This window comes from Jatropha curcas, chromosome 6 (genome assembly GCF_041381405.1).
Source record: "Jatropha curcas cultivar XTBG-Jc1 chromosome 6, XTBG_Jcur_1.0, whole genome shotgun sequence".
NCBI classification, from domain to species: domain Eukaryota; kingdom Viridiplantae; phylum Streptophyta; class Magnoliopsida; order Malpighiales; family Euphorbiaceae; genus Jatropha; species Jatropha curcas.
Window position 1 is genome coordinate 3,175,557 of NC_143156.1, and position 22,591 is coordinate 3,198,147.

The following is a 22,591-nucleotide window of genomic DNA, read 5'->3' on the forward strand; positions in this document are numbered from 1 at the left end:
CTCTTGGGTCGAGCAGGTTTAGTCTCTGCGGCTGTTGAAATGATTGAGAAGAAAGTTACATAAAAATTTTGATATGTATAAAAAAATTATATACAATACATCATCACTTCTCGATACGATAGATTTTTTTTAATTTCCCACGATAAAAAATTTTAATTTTGTTAACTATTGTTTCATATTCTAAGATTAATACTTAAGCCCAATTGTTAAAAATAAAAAAAAAGGAGTCGTCCGCTAGGGAAGGTAAGTATTAAACGTAGACGCTTGCTGTTAAAAGAACTTGAAGAACAACTGCGAAAAACTAGACAAGGAATAACAGAAACTGCTTGCTCTTGCAACAGATATGAATAAGGTTTCCTTATGAAAGATCAAACGAGAAGATATAGGTCTTACAAGTTACGGATAATTAGGGTTTGGAAGATTCAAGCAGGATGTTAAGATTTAAATGAAGTGATTAAACTATAACTATTAGCATATTTAGAGATAACTACGGGATAATTAGGAGAAATTGTGTCATAAGCTTAAACTTACAAATTGACCATCAATATGCAAAATCTCTGTCTCTAATTTTTGTATGCTTGAAGATTAGTTCACAACACAATGTAACAGTCATGAATATATATGCCTAACCGACACCAAGATTACAAGTTTGCAGTAATAAATTACATTAATCAATTGCAACAAAAACATCATCCCAAGGAGTACTTTCCCATTCCAATCCTCGCCACCAGCCGGACTCTCCTGTAATCTTTCTCAGATTCTTATTGAAATCTTTGCTAATTGGTAGTCTCTTGAGATTTAGGCAATAGCGAAAGCTCATTAACTCCAGTTCTGGAGAAATAGCCAAACCATTTGAGATGCTAGTCAATTTTGGTAAGAAATGAAGTGATATCCTTTTCAAGGCTGGAAGGATTACGCAACTGATCTTGTCCTCAAAACTACAGCAACTCACTAAGCTTGTTATTTTGGGGCAATCATGAATTGTCAGCTCTTCCAAGTTGGAGAAACTTACAGGAAATTCTGGCGTGAAGATGGTGGTGAGCTCGGGACATGTGCGCAAAGTGAAGTACTTCAACATACAGAAGCTGTGATTATTCACTGGCCCTTCACATATGCTCCTTAAATTCTTCATGTAGTATATATGCAGATATTCTAGTGATTCAAAACCAACAATGGCATCACTAGATGACTCATTTTCAATTTGATTCCCATCTATAATTGCTTGAAGCTCATTGCATTGCCCTGCTACACAACATTTTAATTTCCTCATATTTGCATACCCAAAATCAGATAATTTACTGATAGTCGAGTGTCGGTCCAAGAAGAATGCATTTGCATGTCTAAGCACCCTTTTAATATCTTCAGGAATGCCTTCACCATTTACATACTTTAAGTACTTATCATATCGTTCTAGCTCAAATTCAGTATCGCGGGGAACTCGACATATTACACGCTCCACAAATTGACCAACAATGAATCTGAAATGTGATAGTAATGGAGATGTCATTTCCACGTCATCTACACAATTCAAATAGCTCAAGAGTTTCACTCTAGGAAAATACAATTTGAGCATATTTAAATTTTGTAGTTTAGAAATTTCAGCAACAACAGCTTCTGCACATGCATTCCATCGCCTGTCTTCGGAACTCACATCAAAATTTAATTCCTGTAATTGAGATAAAGATGGTATAACCTCATAAGGAATTATTTTATCTGATCTCTTTTGACTAGAAGGTTCAAAAAATGACACTTCTAGACATGTGAGTTTTGTTAATAGTCCAACCTCCATAGGCAAACACATAATCTCTGTTCCTGAAAGATCAAGAACCTCAAGTTGCTTAAGTTCTCCAACTTTAGGCGATAAATTCATGATAAAATCACAGTGGTTTAAGAACAGCCTCCTAAGGTTGATCAATGTGAAAAGAGACTCGGGCAAAGATTTTATAGAAGTTCTAGATAAGTTTAGAACTTGTAGAGCTGGCATATGATCAAAAAATGAAGGAGATATCATTCTTAATCTGTAGTTTCTTCCAAGAAATAATGCTTCAAGTTTGGGGCAAAATGGACTCAAAGGCAATTCGGATAATTGATTATCCATCAAAAGAATCTCTTTGGACTTCTCCCATTCCTCGACCATTGGTGGCTTAGTCAATCCCATACTACCTTTACCAAGAAACAATCGTCCTTCCTCCAATGGAATTATATGCTCTAGCAATATGACACAAACTTTTTTCTTCATCCTGACAAATTCTTCATCCTCTAAACTCTCCAACAGATTGATATTTATAAAATCTTCTAACATCTTCTTACCTTCATCAGGTGAAACAATTAAGCCATCCATTAGGCAACTTTCTATCAACAGTCCCACAGCAATCAATCCATTCTTGCAAAGGAAAGCACAATTTCTCAAAACTTTTCTTGTTTTATCATCCTGTAGACGCTCATAGCTAAATTTCAACACATTAACCATTAGAATTCCTAAATTTTCTTGATTTGATGTAGGCTGCATTGTCAATCCCAATGTTTCAAGCGCTTTTCTCCATATATCAACATCAGAGACATCTTTCAAAGCGGCTGCCATTATCCTGATGGCATCTGCATTGTCACAACACAAATCAACTACTTCATTTGCTAATGGTTGAAGACATGGAGAATAAACAACTTCTCCAACATCCTCACAGAACAATTCCCAAGATGATAAATCTTGCAACCTTATTTTCAAGTCTACTGCCATTATATTGCATATTATTTCTGATCTAGTTGTCAAAACTATTTTGCTTCCATTTTCAGGGGTTGGCTTGGGAATTCCAATTATTGACAGATCAATAAACTCGTTAACATCATCCAGAATCAACAAAAACTTAATATGCTCCAACATTCTAAACAGACTCCGTGAATTAATATGCTTATCATCAATAATATCGTTGGAGGGTAGTTGTCTTGAAATTTGCAGTTGGACATTTTTCAGACTCCAATCCTTTGGAACTGTAACCCAAACAATGCATTCAAACATTTTCTTGAATGCAATCAAATATTCTAAGGCTTTTACGAAAGTTGTTTTTCCAACCCTTGCTCCTCCAAATATCCCAATTTTTCCCACATTTGAAAATCCAATGCTTTCTATGACTTTCTTCAGACCAGGACTAATTCCAATTTCTTGCTCCTGAAACTGCGGAATTTCTGGCTCTACTCTTTGTGGTATTCCTTTGCTTGAAATTTGAGTCTGCAAGGCTTTTTCTGCCATCTCAAGCCCAAGAAAGCTATTCATTGGAGTTATCAGTTCTTCTGAACTTCCGAAATCTAAAATGTCAATCATCTCAAAATCAGGCATTGTAGTTGTCAGTTCTTCAATACTTTCAAAATCTGAAATGTCATTATCTTCTCCCTGATGCTGTTTAACAACTTTTGGGACTGCAATGGAAGGTTGTGCATTGTCGTCTTGGAACTTTATTATAAAATCCATAGCAGCCGTTATTTCCTTTATTTTTTCATGGAGATCTGTAAGCAAATAGAACCCAGAACAGATTATTACAAAAATAACATATTGTTTGGTTACAAGATTGGAAAAAAAGATTATTTAAATTAGAGATAGGTTAGATGAAATAACTCCAACGATTTAAAAATTTCATATGCAGATAATACTCAAATATTTGGAAGAGATGATCATAAAGAAAACGTTACTATTTGAAAAATCTTGAGTGGGATAAGTTATTCGACATTTGTAAGGGTTTAAACAATCAGATCAGACCGCATTTATTTTTTATAAAAGACATAAAAAGTAGCGACCTTGAGAGAAATATTTCTTATCATGGTGGGAAATATTTCCATGGAGATATTTAGATGGAATAACAAGCCAATAATGGATAAGTAATTATAGGATCTACCTAAAAAAATAACCACTAGATAAATTTATAAATACAGTTTATGCAAGGGTTAGAAGGGTAGGTACTTACGACTAGGCAACTGTTTCTTTATAGTACCTCTTGGAGGTGGTGAATCAAATTTCCACCTGATTTTCTGTTCGCCTTTAGAAAATAATAGATATGTGAATCAATAATGAATAAGAACACATAAAGCATATCATACACATTGCTAAATAAATCAAATAATCATTCCATAAGTTAATAAATTCATGTGACTTCTTCAATAATGATGATAACAAAAAAAATCCTCTAATCTTCTATATATAGTGAAAGACTTACTTACATCCGGTATATGGATGGATCCATCTATACACCAAATCAGTTTTTTATCATACATTAGAAGAAAAAAAAAGGAACAAAACCATAACATTGAAGAAAAAAAAAGGAACAAAACCATAACATTTTTAAAAAAAACCTTTTTTGAATTGGTTTTGTGTAAGAGGACCACTCATATACCGGGTATAGACAAGAAATTTCCCCAGGTGTATAGAGATATGTTGTTAAATTTTAAAGTAAAAGATGCATTCTAGTATAACAGTGTCTAAGCAAATTGGACGACAGAAAATTATGCAGTCAATGGGAAAAAATCTCTTATTTGCATAGACATATTGTTTAGTTATTATCATCGTGCAAGATAAATAATAGCAAAATACTATTGTCAAACACTGTACTTCGCAAGATCTTATCTGCTTGTTTTTTTATGATCAAAGGATCATTTTCCATCAATATTGACAACATCATCACAATCCAAAAAACTAAATTATCAATCTTTAATCAAATAGTTCGGCAAAAGCATTCTCTGAAGTCTTATTAGAACATAGAAAGCCAGTTAAAGTTCAAATAAACTGCAAACTATGATCTTAAATTGCCAATTAAACTAATAACTTAGTGACAAATGTCTATTTTATGATGTACTAGGTATTTAAAGATTCAAATTCTACTAGCCTATAACTTTAAATCGAATGAAATTGCAATAAAATCCCACAACATATGGATAAAGAATAATAAAAAGAAGTTAAAATGACAATGAAAAATCTAAGGAAAGAACACGCATACCTTCTTTGTTCTCCATTGAGTTCTGAAAATGGATAAAACGAAAACAGGAAAACTTTTTCCTTTCGGTTTGTTTTTGTTGGGAGAAATACTCGCTCTACATTTCTTATTTAGTAGATGTGTAATACAAAAATGCGTCTGCCAATGATATTTGAAATTTCTCTACAGCTTACGCCTTACAGGGCCTCAGAGTCAGATGTTGTCGGCAATAAACAATATTATTCCCTCCCGTTTTGCGAAAGTCAAAATTGCTGGAGAATCACGCGCGTGATCTTTTTATAAATTGTTTCTTAATTTATTCCTGGAAACGATATTAAAATTGTTCTTAATTTTCAATAAAATATGACAAATAATGAAAGAGAAGATCTATTATTAAAAAATACGTTTTATTTGTTTAGACTTTCAATAATAAAAAAACACGGACTGTTTAATTATAATTACATACTAAAATTTCAATACCCAATTTGGATTGAAAAATTTGACCTGAGAGTTGAAAATTAGAGCTAAAATTTTCAGCCTCAAATTCTTTATTTTGCTTCTCTAAAATTTACGTGTAAAAAAATGAAATTTGGAGTCAAAATTTTCAAAGTTAAATTCATTTAAATATGGATGAATTCATAACTCTAAAATTTAATCTACAAACACCATGAACATGTTCCTTCCTTTTAATTTGAATATAATCCCTCAAAACTTGCTTGCAACTTTAGAAGATGTGTCCATACTCAACGATCAACCTTAGACTTGATCTCCTTGCCATCCACTGAACAACCTCTTTTTGTAGAATCTAAAACCACACCACCACTAAGTAAAGTTTCAAAAGAGGCTTGAAAAAGGAAAAAATCACTGAAGATATGAAAAATACAGTTTGTTTGTTATTGTGTTCTGAAACTGAAAAGGATGAGTAAAATGCTCGCACTATTCCCAAAGTTACAGACAGTTTATTCATATCTACTAAGATAATTTATAGAATTTGGTATAATGCAAAAAATGAGCACAATTATTTTTATTTAAGTGATGAAATTAGAGGTTCTATATCTCTCTCTTAAGCCATTTAAGGAGTTCATCAGAGCAAATATAAATGGGCACAACTATTTTCATTTAAGCACTACCGTTTGGAGGGAAATTTTCCTCCATTCAAGATTTATTAGAGTTGTGAGTAAATTTCACTATATATACACGTTTAAATGTTTAGAATAAACTTTTTGATAAAATTTAATCTGTGCGCATAATGTGCTTGAATCTCACATTTTCTTAATGTACGGTTCGGTCAATTTTTGAATATTAAATGTCAACTACAATAATGTCTGTTATTTTCTTGAAATACTCCGACGTCAATGTTTAATCTATAAACCAAAACAAGAGCATGTTAGACTTTTTACTTTGGCATTAGTTCCAAAATTACTATATTAGAAAATTTTCTCTGTATAAATAAAATGCCCAAAAAGAAAATTTTTTCTATCCGAACAGATGGAGTAATAAACAAAATTATAATATTAAATTAGTAACAATAAACTAGCTATGATTGCCTAATTTTTTGATATAATAAACATTAATGATGGCTCAACAACGATATGCCGTGGCCCCACTACATTAAATCCATAATTTTTTTTTTTTTTTTTTTTTTTGGCTTATCAATGCATGAACTCAAATGTATGTTTGACCAAAATGTATTAATCGTTCGACCTCATCAGGAATTATTTTACCTGATCTCTTTTAACTCATAGGTTCAGAAAATGACACTTCTAGACATGTGAGTTTTGTTAATGGTCCAACCTCCACAGGCAAACACATAATCTCTGTTCCTGCAAGATCAAGAACCTCAAGTTGCTTAAAATTCTCCAACTTTAGGTGGTAAAGTCAGTGATAAAATCACAATGGTTTAAGAACAGCCTCCTAAGGTTGACCAATTTGAAAACAGACTCGGGCAAAGATTTGATAGAAGTTCTGAATAAGTTTAGAACTTGTAGAGCTGGCATATGATCAAAAAACGAAGAAGATCTCATTCTTAATTTGTAGTTTCTTCCAAGAAACAATGCTTCAAGTTTGGGGCAAACTGGACTCAAATGGAATCTCGACCTTCGGTGGCTTTGTCAATCCCATACTACCTTTACCAAGAAACAGTCGACCTTCCTCCAATGGAATGATATGCTCTAGCAATATGAAACAAACTTTTTTCTTCATCTCGACAAATTCTTCATCCTCTAAACTCTCCAACAGATTGATATTTATAATATTTTCTAACATCTTCTTGCCTTCATCAGGTGAAACAATTAAGCCATCCATCAGGCGACTTTCTGTCAACAATTCTATGGTGATCGATCCATTCTGCAAAGAAAATCACAATTTCTCAAAAAATTTCGTTTGATCATCCTGTAGGTGCTCATAGCTAAATTTCAACACATTAACCATTAGACTTCCTAAATTTTCTTGATTTGATGTACTGCATTGGCTAATAGCAAAGCTACAAAGGTTACATAGAAAAAAGTATAGATCTCCCTCTCTAATAAAAGGAGAAATTTGAAGGTATTTAGATCGGACTTGTAGAAAGACTATAGAGTTAAACAGTGGCTATTGATGAATAGCCACCAAGTGGAGCAAGCAATTGCCTATTGCACAAATATTATAGTCTGTCAATTTGATTAGATACTTTGGCACAAATATTATGCTCTGTCAACTCGATCAGATACTAGATAATGGAGAAATTTAGAGAAAACTACACGATAATGGAGAAATTGTCATAAGCTTAAACTTACAAAATGAGGATCAATATGCAAAATCTGTCTCTACCCATGTATATATATATGCCTAACAGACGACAAGCTTGCAAGTTTGCAGTAATTAAAAACATTAATCAATTGGAACAAAAACATCATCCCAAGATTCTTGTAGAGTACTTTTCCATTCCAATCCTCGCCACCAGATGGACTCTCCTTTAATCTTTCTGAGATTCTTATTGAAATCTTTGCTAATTGGTAGTCTCTTGAGATTTAGGCAATATTGAAAGCTCATTAACTCCAGTTCTGGAGAAATAGCCAAACCATTTGAGATGCTAGTCAATTTTGGTAAGAAATGAAGTGATATCCTTTTCAAGGCTGGAAGGATTATGCAACTGATCTTGTCCTCAAAACTACAGCAACTCACTAAGCTTGTTATTTTGGGGCAATCATGAATTGTCAGCTCTTCCAAGTTGGAGAAACTTACAAGAAATTCTGGGGTGAAGATGGTGGTAAGCTCGGGACATGTGCACAAAGTCAAGTACTTCAACATACAGAAGCTGTGATTATTCACTGGCCCTTCACATATGCTCCTTAAATTCTTCATGTAGTATATATGCAGATATTCTAGTGATTCAAAACCAACAATGGCATCACTAGATGACTCATTTTCAATTTGATTCCCATCTATAATTGCTTGAAGCTCGTTGCATTGCCCTGCTACACAACATTTTAATTTCCTCATATTTGCATACCCAAAATCAGATAATTTACTGATAGTCGAGTGTCGGTCCAAGAAGAATGCATTTGCATGTCTAAGCACCCTTTTAATATCTTCAGGAATTCCTTCACCATTTACATACTTTAAGTACTTATCATATCGTTCTAGCTCAAATTCAGTATCGCGGGGAACTCGACATATTACACGCTCCACAAATTGACCAACAATGAATCTGAAATGTGATAGCAATGGAGATGCCATTTCCACGTCATCTACACAATTTAAATAGCTCAAGAGTTTCACTCCAGGAAAATACAATTTGAGCATATTTAAATTTTGTAGTTTAGAAATTTCAGCAACAACTGCTTCTGCACATGCATTCCATCGCCTGTCTTCGGAACTCACATCAAAATTTAATTCCTGTAATTGAGATAAAGATGGTATAACCTCATAAGGAATTATTTTATCTGATCTCTTTTGACTAGAAGGTTCAAAAAATGACACTTCTAGACATGTGAGTTTTGTTAATAGTCCAACCTCCATAGGCAAACACATAATCTCTGTTCCTGAAAGATCAAGAACCTCAAGTTGCTTAAGTTCTCCAACTTTAGGCGATAAATTCATGATAAAATCACAGTGGCTTAAGAACAGCCTCCTAAGGTTGACCAATGTGAAAAGAGACTCGGGCAAAGATTTTATAGAAGTTCTAGATAAGTTCAGAACTTGTAGTGCTGGCATATGATCAAAAAATGAAGGAGATATCATTCTTAGTTTGTTGTTTCTTCCAAGAAATAATGCTTCAAGTTTAGGGCAAACCGGATTCAATGGCAATTCAAACAATTGATTATCCATCAAATAAATCTCTTTAGACTTTACCCATTCCTCGACCTTTGGTGGCTTAGTCAATCCCATACTACCTTGACCAAGAAACGATTGACCTATCTCCAGAGGAATTATATGCTCTAGCAATATACAGCAAATTTTCTTCTGCATCTTCACATAATCTTCATCCTCTAAGCTCTCCAACAGATTTAAATTTATAAAAGTTATTAACATTTTCTTGCCTTCATCATATGAAACAATTAGGCCATCCATTAGGCAACTTTGTACCAGCAATTCTATTGCAATCAATTCATTATTGCAGAGAAAAGCACAATTTCTCAAACACTTTCTTGTTTTATCATCTTGTAGACGCTGGTAGCTAAATTTCACCACATTAACCATTACATTTTCTTTACTTTCTTTATTTGATGTAGACTGCAATCCCAATCCTAACATTTCAAGCGCTGTTCTCCATATATCAACATCAGACACATCTTTCAAAGCGGCTGCCATTATCCTGATGGCATGTGCATTGTCACAGCACTTGTTAACTAATTCAACTGCTAATGGTTGAAGACTTGAAGAATAAGCAACTTCTCCAACATTTTCACAGAACAATTCCCAAGACGATGAATCTCTGGACCTTATTTTTTCGTCCACCGCCATCTCAAAATCAGGCACTGTAGTTGGCACTTCTTGAATACTATCCCGATAAGTTATGCAACTTTCTGCTTCCAGCTTTTCAAGTTTTGGGGCTGTAATTGAAGATTCAGCGTTCTCGTCTTGGAACTTTAATCCAACTCCCATTTCACTCAGTGTAAGTCCAAGAAATCCTGTAGCAAGTAGAACCCAGAAACAGATGATTATAAATAACATATTGTTTAGTTACAACTTACAATGTACTCTTATTTCAATCCAAGTAAAATATTGTTGAAAAAAGATGATTTTGAATTAGAGATAGGTTAGATGAAATAACACGAGAGCGTAAAAATTCCAATTGCTGTACGAAAAAGATAACGATAAAGAAGAAGGGAAAACACTCTTAAATTACTCTGAATGGTTGAACAAACTACGATTTTAATAGAAAAATTGAACTGAACTGATGCTATTAGGGTTCATTTCTATTGAATTGATTTCATTAGCTAAAAATTTGGAATTCAATTTTTTATGAATAAACTGAAACAACTGACTTATAAAATTTTGAACATATAACTTCGGATCAAATTGAAAAAATTGAATCAAACCGACACATATTGATCGGGTGTGGGTTCAAAACTGAATCAAACTGAACAAATCCTTGGCTAAATTTGCGGATCCCCATTGTTGATTTGTTTGATAAATTCCTCTGTGTAAACTGAAGTCAGTTCAAGGTTAACCATTAAGCAATAGCAAATTTCTCCTCCAAAATGCATGAAAAGAATAAAATAAAATTATATGCAGGATAAGGAACAAAATTACCTTGAAATTGAGAGGAGGTCGTTATTTTTGATCTATCTTCCCCCCTGGACGGGATATATCGAGGAAGGGACGGGATATATCGAGGAAGGCCATTCAAACCTGAATATATTTAAATATTATCAGACCATATATGCATTTATTATTAGTTATATACGCACTTATCACCGGCTATTTGGTTTGCATTCAGTTAAACTTTTAATATTGGTAATAAAATATAAAAATTAATTAAAAAAAAAAAAAGAAATCCAGCATTTTTTTTTTTTTTTTGATTAATTTGATTTGGATGTGTTAAAAAAAAAAAAAAAAAGCCATGATAGCTGAAAGAATTCATTGATAATTTCTTTAATTGGTTTGAACATCTAACTATTCCTTTCCAATAACCAAGCTATCCTTCACCCTTTGTTTAGATGGGAATTTTTAGAAAAGACGAGGAAAATATTGAAGTAATAATCGAAAAAATAGGAATAGAAGTATAGAGAATATAAATAAAAAATATAAGCACGTAATTCTTATTAATGAGAAGCTACATATATATGTGTATATATTTCTAGACTAATTAGGAATATAGATCCCTACACTATCGCTATTTAGGAATATAGACATCCAGACATTGACTAATTTCATAACATATTTCACTTAATTTGCATTTTGAACATCTTGTATTTGGAGAGAAAATAATGTATAGCAGTGGAAATTTCACTCATTTTTATTAAATTATTTAAATATTTCAAATTAATTAATAAACTTTAACTCTTTCCTAAATATTTTATCATTTAAACGAGAACATAATTGTAAATTTTTAATAATAACATTTTCTTTCCTCTAAAATGTTGCTCTTTGCAAACAAAAGAAAATAAATATATTCCTTTATTTCATTGTATCCAAACACAAAAATGAAAAATAACTATAGAAAAAAAATTTAGCAATTTCTCAATATTTTCCTGTATCATTTTTTTCCACCAATATTTTCTTTCCTCTATTTTCCAAACCAAGGGTCAAAGTTCAAAGTTTATTTGCGGAGTCTAAACATCATTAGAGAGATATGAAATGAAAAGCGTATATATTTTAAATTTACAATATGCAGGATGAGGAACGTAACTACCTTCAAAGGTCATTGTGTCCATCTTATCTCCCTCTATCAATGAGCTATATTTTGATGCCTTCCTTGTGCTAACGATATTAATTGTTTAAGCTTCCATCACAAAATGTGAAAAGAAAGATGAAAAGCATAAATTGTTTAAGCCCTCTTGTATATTTTTGTCCGCACTATGCCTGTAAACGAGACGAGCCAAATTCGAAACTAGTAGGCTCGAACCTTAATTCAATAGAATTTAACTCGGCTCGAAGTTCAATGAACTTGAAAATTTTAAATTTGAACTCGCTCAATGAAAATTCAAACTCGACTTGAAGCTCAAGTTCAATGGGAAAAATTTTGAGCTCGGGCTTAGCTCGAGACTCGAAAATTGAATAAGTCTAAAATAAATATTATATATAAAAGCTCGATGAGTTTTTGACCCAAATATCATTAGACTGGGGTTCGATTTAAGTTGAATTTTTTTGAACCGAGTTCGAATAGCTCGCGAGCCGGCTCATTTACACCTCTAGTTTGCGCTCCACCTGTACATTTGCCTTCTCTCTAATATGCAGTAAATGAATTCTTCAAAATTTATTATGAATTTAATTTAAAATTTCATAGTTTTATGACATTTCTATAAATTAAAGTTTATGAAATTCAACTTTAATTTATTTTATCAACTTTAAAGTTGATAAAATAAATAAATAAATAAGGAACTTAGTGCATAATATGTAAGATTCGTAGAGTATGATTACCTTTCAAAGAAGTCATTGTTTCGAACATATCTCCCTCCGTTGATAATGATGCTGAGACTTTTCTTTTCTTAACTACATTATTTAAACAATAAAAACTTAATAAACCAAACCAAAAAAGAAAAGTTAAGGTTGTGACGTTCGCGTTCTGTTGTTATTATATTTAGAACATGAGTTAAGATTATTGCATTCGCATTTATAGAAGAGACTAACGAAAAATACTTGTTTTTTTTTTTTTTGGAAATATGAATATTTTTACCATTTATTTAAAAAAATTACTTAGTTAAATTTAGCCCTGGCTCGTCGATAGACCAAATTAATAAAAATAGAAAAATTTTATTAAAATAATGATATTTCCCATAAAAAATAAAATGAGAATAACTTTTAAAAATTTTTATTTTTATTAGTTCGGTGCAAACCATACCTAATACAAGTATAATCCAAAATGAGAAAAGATTTTTAAAATTAATTATTGTGATTAATTTTATTGGTGGGTGACCCATAGACTAGGTCCTGATAAATTTTATCCATTCAGAAGCTGTCATCTACGCGGCCCTCAAAATTCTGTAGTGTAATAGGGATTGACTTAAATTTTGTAAGCAAGTATAATATTTCCGATTGAAGAAAGCGAAGGACTAACCTTCACTGCTAGCGAAAAGAAAATCCGAAAGTGGTTCATCTTTCGGCAAAGTTCCGGTTACCGCCTTGGCTAGATAACTTCTAATAGGAAGTGATGAATATTTAGCGCCGCCTTGTAACTGTACTTGTGCACAGCTACTGCCACTGCCAAGTTCCTCGTCATCCTCTAATGGCAATCTTTCATAAGCAGCATTAGTAAATGTTGCTGCAATTACAATAACAGGTCCAGCTGCAATAAGTGGACCCATCACACTTCCTCCCACAACCTTTCCCTTTCGGCCAGCTAAGTACACCGTGAATCCACTGGAGCTACGTGGAGCAGGGGGAGGCAAAATTGCTCCAGCTAAGGACAAAATCTCAAACCTACCACGACGAGTGGCTACACCAACGCGTGTTGCTGGCTGTCTTAGGGTTACGTTGACTACTGATCCACTAACGCTAAGCACACAAAGGCCGCATTGACGGCGCCGGGAAAACTGGGCTAAACTTTCAGCTACATCAGCTCCGGCAGCAACTTCCAATATATGGCTACGAAGAGCATTAGGACTGTCCGTGGGAACAAAAATTGGTAGGTTTGGTTTCTTTTTGGATCCAGGAGGACGGCCTCTAAGTCTTCGGTTACCCGCACCTTCTTTGAGCTCATCGCCAGCGTCTCTATCGCCACTATCACTGCTTCTATTACTGGTTTCATTAGTGGCGGTTTCACGGTTGGCTTTGATGAAAGAAGGGGAAAGCGAAGCTGGGTCTAGGCCTGGAAGGCCAACTTGACCCGTCCACCAAGGAGTAGCCAGCGTTTCAAATTGACAACTGACAAACACACAACTTTGAGTAAGAGACGATCTTGTATCGGTTGAATTTTTTTATTATTTTTTATTATTGATTTGTTCTGTTTGCCTGTTCGAAAGATTTTTATTAGATCAGAAAGTCAAAGCGGTCTGCTGCCCTAAATAAGGTTATAGTGGAGACTACACTACGCTAGCTCAGCTCTTCTTACAGATTTTGATACAAGAAAGAAAGAGAGAGAGAGAGAGAATTAGATGTAATTAATTTTGGTATATAATGGAATTGAAAACAAGATCAACGATTCGCAAGTAATGTATCTCAGAAGAAAGAACAAAGAACTTACGCAATTACCAAAGAGTATAAAATATTAATTAGGCAGAGAAAGAGAGACATTGAAGTTAACCTATAGTGTATATATATATATATATAATGTGGAATGTTAGGTTACCAATTAATCTAAAAAGAATCATATTAATATGTTTATCTACTCTAATTAATTTAATTAACATTGATTATCTAAAAAATCAGATTTAATATAATTATCTATTTTAATTATTTAATTTAATCAATATGATTATCTATTAATATGGTTTGATTTATATAATTTTTATTTATGTAATTAAATATTATAAAATGAGAGAAATTTTAAGTCAAACATTTGAGTTGTATGATTTTAATTTTCTTAATTAAAAATGTTACGTTAAAACGATAATAAGATATCATGTATATAATATAATTTTATTGCATAAAGATATGATAAATATAAATAAAAATTTTATATTGTATAATTTAATTGACTTGAAGGAAAATAGTATTGAGAAACGAAAAAAAAAAAGTTAGAATTATATATTTCTGTTTTGGAATACTTTTTGGAGCTCAAAAAAAAATATAAATATATATATGTGTGTATATATAATGTAATGGATAAGTAACAGTGACATTATAGTCAAAATGATTAATTTTATCATTATAGTTCGTGTTAATTATAAACAATTCAGATTATATTTTCATTTATTTTCTTTTAACTTTTTACTTTAATTTATTTAAAATTTTTACTTATAATATTGTAGCTACTAAATTCTTTAATTTGTAAAATTATTCTATTAAACACTTTAATTTATAAAATTAAATTGATTAAATATTTAAAGAATAGTTAAAAATGGTAAATATTATTAATTTAAAATTTATAATAATTAATATTTACATATAAAAATTTAAAATTTAAAATTATTGACGAGAGAAAAGTTTGTGTTATTTAATATAATAATTGGACGTAGCACGGCTACTATTACATAATATACTTTTAATTAATTAACAGGAAGCCCATTTGATTTTTAAAGTCTTAAAGCAGATTCGAAACATCTGTCCAGATTAGGTTCTTTTATTCGAAAGCAAACAGATATTTTCCAGAAGGCCGCGGAGACTCCAGTGGTCATTTTTTATTCCAAAAGTAAAAAATAAAGAAATACTTATTCTCCATTTGTGCTAAAAGTTTATTCCAAAATACCATTTTCTTTTATTCGAAAAGCAGACAACGTGTCAGTATTTCTAAAGATGGAGCCTCCACACTTGCCCACATTTTTTTCCAAGAAAAGACAATAAAAATACAAATAAAAAGAAAAAAAGAAAAAATAAAAATGGTAGAACATAAGACCAAGCAGAAGAGCAGATATCCTCTACGGATTAATTTATCACATCAGAGTGCTTCCTGGCTCTCGTAACAATATATCCGTCCTCAAAGTATTGGCATCAACGGCCACTTTTTGACAAATTTTTATGTTCTGAGATCAAAATTTGGGAGAAGAAGATGGTGGTTGCATTATTGGGAGGAAAGGGAGAAGAAGATGCTGACTTATAAAAAATTTTAATATAAATAAAGACATATGTCATCCATGTGAGACTCTGGTTATCGAAATTTCATTATATGACACTCCGGTTTCGTTAATTTGGCCAAAGGGATTTCACTATTACACAAATAATAATTTAAGAATCTTTACATTACAATGTGATTAAGGCTACAATTCAGGGACAATGGGTGCAAATAAGAAATTATTTTTTCTTATTTTTATTTTATATAAACAATAAAAATCTAAATCTAAATTCAAACAATAAAATAGTAATTATTAATACTAATAATAATTAATAATAGCTTTTCATAAAAAAGTTAAAAAGTTAAACGAACTTTAATTTCTAAAATTTAGTTAAAAAAAAGATTAACGACTGTAGCAGCTATTAGCTATTCTGGTAATCTTGAGCCGTGAGAGGGTAATTGTTCTAAGGTGTTTTAAAGACGTGGACGTTTCACTCCTTCACCCTCTCCACCGGCTTCTTCCCACCAACTCCAAGAACGTTTGACAATTCACTGGGCTACAAACATGGCCAAAAACACAACCTCATCTCGCTAAATTCTCTCAAATCCACGGGCTTCACACACAATCTGATCTCTCTATAATCCACCGATTTCATCTTTTGGCTTTGCGCGCAGATCTTCCAGGTAACTGATAGTTTCTTTTTTAGTCTGTAATTTTTATTTGGCTATATCTTCCTTTTCTTTTCCTTTTTTTTTTGTTTCTTTTTTTCTTTTGTAAACTTTTGTTCTGTTATGCCAATTTCTGCACTTTTATTAATATTTGGTAATAATAATGAAAATAAAAAAGAAGACCATTGATATGAAAAAAAATATTAACTTTACTAACTTGATTCATCAGTTCTTAAATAGCACTTTTTCAAATTTGATTTATCAACAAGTGACAGTGTCACTCTTGAAATCAATATGGCCAGCCTTTTACCTGGATCTGCATTACTTTTTCAACATTTTTAATTTTTTTCCAGGTTTTTTGCATACAGAACAGCAATTTCGTGTTTTTGTGTACGGGTTTTTTTATTCATTGAAAATTAACAAATTATGAACAATAAAGTTATATATGATTTTAGTTGAAGTATTTTGAAATAATAACTTAGTTAGAATCTGTTGTAGAAATTTATCGAATTCTGGCAAGTCTTTGCCTTAGATGCACTTTGAGCACTTGAAAAGTTTACATCTTTGATGGTTATGACCACTGTAGCAATAGGACAGCAAGCTAAGGGAAATAATATCAACGATCATCCTGCTCATATACCATCAGACAACAAGGATAATATTACCAGTTTTGAAATAGATAATTTTAATCTCTATCTTCTGCTAACATATCTACATACTTTTGTTCTTATAGCTTTTATTAGTGTTTTCTGAAGGTTTGGATAAAAGTTACAAGACAGAAGCTGAAGCTGTAAAGTGTTAACAGGTATTAAAACAATAAATTCTAAAACTTGTGAACTCGTGTATGTAAACTCTATAGATTGACCAAAATGTTCAAATATTATCTCATTCTGGTTCTTTCAAATTTGATTTTTTTATCATAATCTCTGGATTCAGCTTGAATTTGACATTTCACAGTGTGTTCAATCTTCTGTTTACTAGATTATTGTTATTGCTGACAATCATGGTTTTCCCGTTTTCTTCAGTTCTTTATTTCTTTTGACAGTTTCCTTGTGGTTCTTTCCCAGATCAACTCAAATATGGCACCAACAGGGCAAAAAGCACGATCTATAATTGTTATAGGCTAGCAATTGAAGTGATAGAGCAGACTGTGAACACAAACTCAGAGGTACAATTATTAGAAAGGGATATTTAGTAATACTAGTTCTTTTACGTGATTTTACTCGTTATATACTCGTTTAATTTTGTTATTTATATAATATTAGAGTATAAATTCTTATTTAGGTTAAAATAAATATAATGATTAATTAATGTTGCACTTTATATATATAATGAAATTTTATAACATGTCTTGTACTGCAGTATCTAATTGACAAAAAAATGATGTTTCTGTTTCTTCCTTCAGTAAAAAAATATATACAATTTTATTGTTAATTAACTATATAAAATCACTATAAATTTGCATTTACCATACTGCAAAATATTCTATAATTTGGTGATGTTATAACATTAATCTAATAAATCAAGACTTACTTTGCATAGCCATAATATATTATGTGACTTTGATCTTCACATCAATTATTTTCGTCAGATGAAGTTAAACTGAAATTTTATCAATAGCATGTAATATTTTGGACCAATTCTTTGCATAGAATCCAAAAATAAATTGCTTAAAGTTCTTAACCCCACATGAGAATCAATATGTAAAGTTATAAACAACAATATTGGTAATGAAATGTACTTTATCAAGTTTAAAGAAGATATAAATGAAATTAAATTCAAAAATTACAGAGTTATATATAAAAAAATTAAAAAAAATATATCAGTTAAAATCATAAAAAAATTAAAAAAAATTCTATAAATTTCAAAAATAAAAGAATAAAATATTGAATAAAAATAGAGCTATTGAATTTTTTTCTTTGTTTCATTTTTAATTTAAAAAAGTTGAAAGTAAAAATGATAGCAAATTCAAATATTTATAGCCTATTTTTTCAAAAAGATTTCATTATACTAAAAAAGAAAGACTCTTTTTTTTTTTATATTAGTCAAATATTATAATTTCATACTTCCGTTGCCTTTGTTAAATTTAAAAAATTTTAAAATACAATAATATAGAAATGATTCAAATAAGTGTACACCATCATTTCTAAAAAAAATAAAGAGAAATAATATATTAAAAATTTTTTATTTTAATTTTATTGTAATTAACTAATATAGTCTAATACTAAAGGGTTTAATGATATTTTAAAAAATTCAGAATATAATAAACTAATAGAATTTAAATTTCATTTTCAATAGTTGAATTGAGGTTTTCGATTTATCTCATAAAAAATAATATAACATGAGAATATATGATTCAAAACATAAAAAACTATTAATTATAAAAATCATTGAACAATAATATTACAAGATCAAATAATAAAAATTATATACACATATACATATTTTCTCGAATTAAAATGCATAAAAAATCTAACTAAAAGATATTTAAAAGTATAAATGGAATCTATTTTTCGATTAAAAGACATTAAAAAAATGCAACTAAAAAGGATCTTCAAAAGGATAAATAGTCTTATTTTCTCTGATTAAAATGCATAAAAAATTAATTAAAATGATATATTAGGAATTTCAAATAAACTAAAGCTACTTAAGGAAATCTCATAATTCCCTCCTCTATTCCCATACGTACGTAGATTATAGAGTATAAATTTATTTTATTATCTATTAAGTTAAAGAGAGGAAAATAATGTATATAATAAATATATGAAGTATGTAATATGTATTTAGCTCTAACATTTAATTTAAATTCTAAATTGAATAAAATTAAAAACATATATAGTACATAAAATAATTTTTAATTTTCATGTATAGCTTTATTATATAACATTAAAATAATTAAAAATAAAATATATTTATTAATATATAGTTAACGTTAATTATCTATTAAGTATAATATTTAAAATAAAATTTAATTGGTCATCAATAAGGTTATTTTAGAATATTTAAAATTTCATTAAGGGTATTATCGGAAATTTCATTATTTCCTCTCATTCCCGCTTTTATATATAGTATAGATATAGATATAGATATAGATTTATTTTTTCACTTATATATTTGTAGTTTTAACATTTATTTTTGCCGTATAATACAGAACAGACATGGCCGAGGTAGTTTCTGCAGCAGCTTCTGCAGGAGCAGTTGAAGTGTACAAAGATGTGAGAAATGCAGTTGCTTCTATTGATCAAGTAAGAGACTATGAGAGAAGGCTAGATAAAAATTCTGAAAAACTAAAGGATGAAGCAAAAAAGCTCTATGCAAGGAAGGTTGATTTATTAGCCAAAAAAAATAGAGACAGGACAAAGCAAACTACTGAAGAATGCAATTTGTGGATTGGGATGGTCAAGAAACTTGAAAAAGATGTGCAAGCCCTCTTAACTGAATATGAAGAAGAAAAGAAACTTCAGTTTAGTTTGGCGCGTTTTCTTCATCGTTCAGATCTTAGCAAACGCATCGTAGAAAAATGCATTGAACTGCAAAGTTGTTGGTCAGAAGGGAGCTTTTTTGCTACGGATTTTATGGTTGAGAGATCGACGAGACCTATCATTAAAGCGAAGGCACCAAAAATAGAAGACAAATCAATACTATACGATGTTTTTGTAGAGATATTGAACTTTTTAAGCACGAAGGATGTAAGAAGAATTGGACTTTGGGGAAAGGTAGGTGTTGGCAAAACAGCAATCATGCAGAATCTAACTGAAAATGAAAAAGTATCTAAATTGTTCGATATAGTCTTCTTTGTAACCTTAAGCGATGAAGGGGATAAAAATAAGCTACAAGAAAAGATTCAATGTCAAATAGCACAAGAACTAGAAGTGAATTTAGAAGGGTTTACTGAAACTAAGAAAATTGCTTCAATAATATCAGAAAAGTTGGAATCCACTAGATATCTACTTCTTTTAGATGATGTTTGGGGTGCATTCGATCTCGATGATGTTGGCATTTATGATAAGGAGGATAGCAAAGTTGTCATTGCATCTAGACATCGTGGCATTTGTCGTGAGATGTGTGTTGATCATATCATCAATGTACCTCGACTCTCAGATGATGATGCTTGGAATCTTTTTGAGGAAAGGTTGGGTCGGAAGTTGAATTCAGATTTTAAACCGTTAGCTCTCCAAGTCATTAAGGAGTGTGATAACTTGCCACTTTTGATTGATAAAGTGGCAAGAGCTTTTAGGAGGAAAGATGAGATCCTTTTGTGGGAGGCTGGATTGAACAAATTGCGAATATGGCCTAATGTCAAATGTGATGGCATGGATGATTTGTTTGATTTACTAAGATTCTGCTATGAAGAATTAGATGAAGATGAAAAGATTTGTTTTCTCTATGGCGCATTATTTAGTGAAGGTTGTGAAATATATATAAATTATATGCTAGAGTGTTGGAGAGCTGAAGGTTTCACTCAAGACGTAGAGCAATTCACTGCGCTGCAAAAAGGGCAAGAGATATTGCATGATCTTATGGATGCATCATTGTTAGAATACAGTGAGAAGGTAAAGCATGTCAGGATGAACAAAGTATTACGCAAAATGGCCTTTAAAATCTCATCAGAAAATGAAGATTCAAAATGGTTGGTGGAAGCTGGCAAAGGCATCCAAAAGGCCCCTGAAAGTGAAGAATGGAAACAAAAAGTAAGAATTTCTCTGATGGATAATAAATTGTGCACTCTACCAGAAAGTACAGATTGTAGCAAATTATCGACTCTCTTCCTACAAAGAAATGTTGATTTGGCAGTGATCCCTGCTCTATTCTTCGAATATATGCAAAGTCTTCGAGTTCTAGACTTACAGGGCACCAATATTACCAAATTGCCATCATCATTTTCTTATTTGGTACATCTTAGAGCTCTTTATTTAAATTCTTGCAGAAAGTTATTGGAGCTTCCAAGTAAAATAAAGGTACTTAAGCTTCTTGAAGTTGTTGATATTCGGAACACTATGATTAATACTCTACCAGATGAAATAGAATATTTGGGCAAGCTGCGTTGTTTGCGTATGTCATTGTCCAAAATAGATGTGGAATTGATGAAGCCAGAAAAAAAAAATTCTGCCAGTATAAAAAGAGATGGAAAATGGAAGAAGATTGAAATAAAACATGCTGCCATTTCAAAACTTTCTTCATTGGAAGAGTTGATTATCGACATATATCCGGAAAATCCGTGGTGGAAACCTGTTGTGAGAGACATAGTTAAGAATGCAAGTGTCTTGACAAATTTGACTCATCTTTCATTTTCTATTGGCCAGTACCATTCAACCAGGTACAAAATTCTTGATTATTTTGGACGCAAAATCTGCAAGGTCTTGAAATATGCAAGTGGTGCAGGCAACCTTGAAGTGCCAGAGGTACTTGCTGAAGCAGATGCATTCGAGCTAATTGGACATAAAGGGGAGGTGAAGTTATCAGATTTTGGCATTGACAACCTGGCCAAAATAAAAAGTTGTTTGATTGAAAGTTGCACTGAGATGAAAACTCTTATAGACTACAATGGTGGAAGAACAAATCTTTTTGAGTGCTTGGAGAAACTGTACTTAAGCAATGCCCCCAAGTTGGAGAATATTTGGGAGGGTCCGGTGCCTTCTAGAAGCCTAGTGAGATTGAATACTTTGGTTTTCTTCAAATGTTCAAAATTGAAGAGGATTTTATCTTGCAACTTAATTGAGCAATTCTGTGAACTGCAACATTTGGAGATTGAAGCTTGTCATGAAATTGAAGAGATTACTATGGAAGCAGCGAACAATAGAACAAATGTTGGTACACTTCCAAGTTTGAAGACATTAACACTTGTCGGTCTTCCAAGTTTGAAAACCATTTGGATTGATGATTCATTGGATTGGGGCTCTTTGAACAAAAAGATTGTCATGTGTCCATTATTCGATAGCCAACCTTCTAGGCGAACCATTGAGTGATGCTTTCATGCCAAGAATTAAGATGTAGTATTTTGTTAATCCTTGCATGTTTTTTCTTTATCAATGTACGCTAATTCATATGCATCCATAAGAACATGTAATGTCTTTTGTCCTTTCTAAAGTAATGTATAACTATGTTTTGGTTGAAACTTGTAGTTCTCCTACATTTTTAGCATGTAATTATAAATATTTCACCCACCTCCACT

At 31.5% G+C, this 22,591-nt stretch overlaps 3 protein-coding genes across 8 annotated transcripts; 1 reads left to right on the plus strand and 2 right to left on the minus strand.

Moving 5' to 3' along the window:
- Positions 1-547: 547 nt before the first annotated feature.
- On the minus strand, positions 548-5,200 carry LOC149495263 (disease resistance protein At4g27190-like). Its single transcript, XM_089722245.1, has 3 exons — positions 4,980-5,200; positions 3,954-4,025; positions 548-3,498 (listed from the first exon to the last, which is right to left on the minus strand). Exons 1-3 carry the CDS (start codon positions 4,993-4,995, stop codon positions 668-670), a joined length of 2,919 nt encoding a protein of 972 aa, XP_089578371.1. The 5' UTR covers positions 4,996-5,200; the 3' UTR covers positions 548-667.
- Positions 5,201-7,690: 2,490 nt separating this feature from the next.
- LOC105629696 (disease resistance protein At4g27190) lies at positions 7,691-14,014 on the minus strand (the record flags this gene model as incomplete). Its single annotated transcript, XM_012211323.4, has 4 exons — positions 7,691-10,066; positions 10,692-10,790; positions 12,522-12,593; positions 13,159-14,014. Coding segments are annotated over 4 exons (3,270 nt in total), but the record flags the coding sequence as incomplete, so codon positions are not given.
- A 2,172-nt stretch (positions 14,015-16,186) lies between these two features.
- LOC105629697 (putative disease resistance protein At1g61300) lies at positions 16,187-22,534 on the plus strand. Of its 6 annotated transcripts, none has more exons than XM_037640921.2 (4): positions 16,187-16,434; positions 17,153-17,224; positions 17,465-17,587; positions 19,571-22,534. In XM_037640921.2, the coding sequence occupies exon 4, from the start codon at positions 19,578-19,580 to the stop codon at positions 22,383-22,385; it is 2,808 nt and encodes a 935-aa protein (XP_037496849.1). In that variant the 5' UTR covers positions 16,187-16,434; positions 17,153-17,224; positions 17,465-17,587; positions 19,571-19,577; the 3' UTR covers positions 22,386-22,534. The 6 variants fall into 6 exon arrangements, with proteins under 6 accessions (XP_037496849.1, XP_037496847.1, XP_037496851.1 ...); XM_037640919.2 differs by having other exon boundaries at positions 17,487-17,587; XM_037640923.2 differs by having other exon boundaries at positions 17,163-17,224.
- The last annotated feature ends 57 nt before the right edge of the window (positions 22,535-22,591 follow it).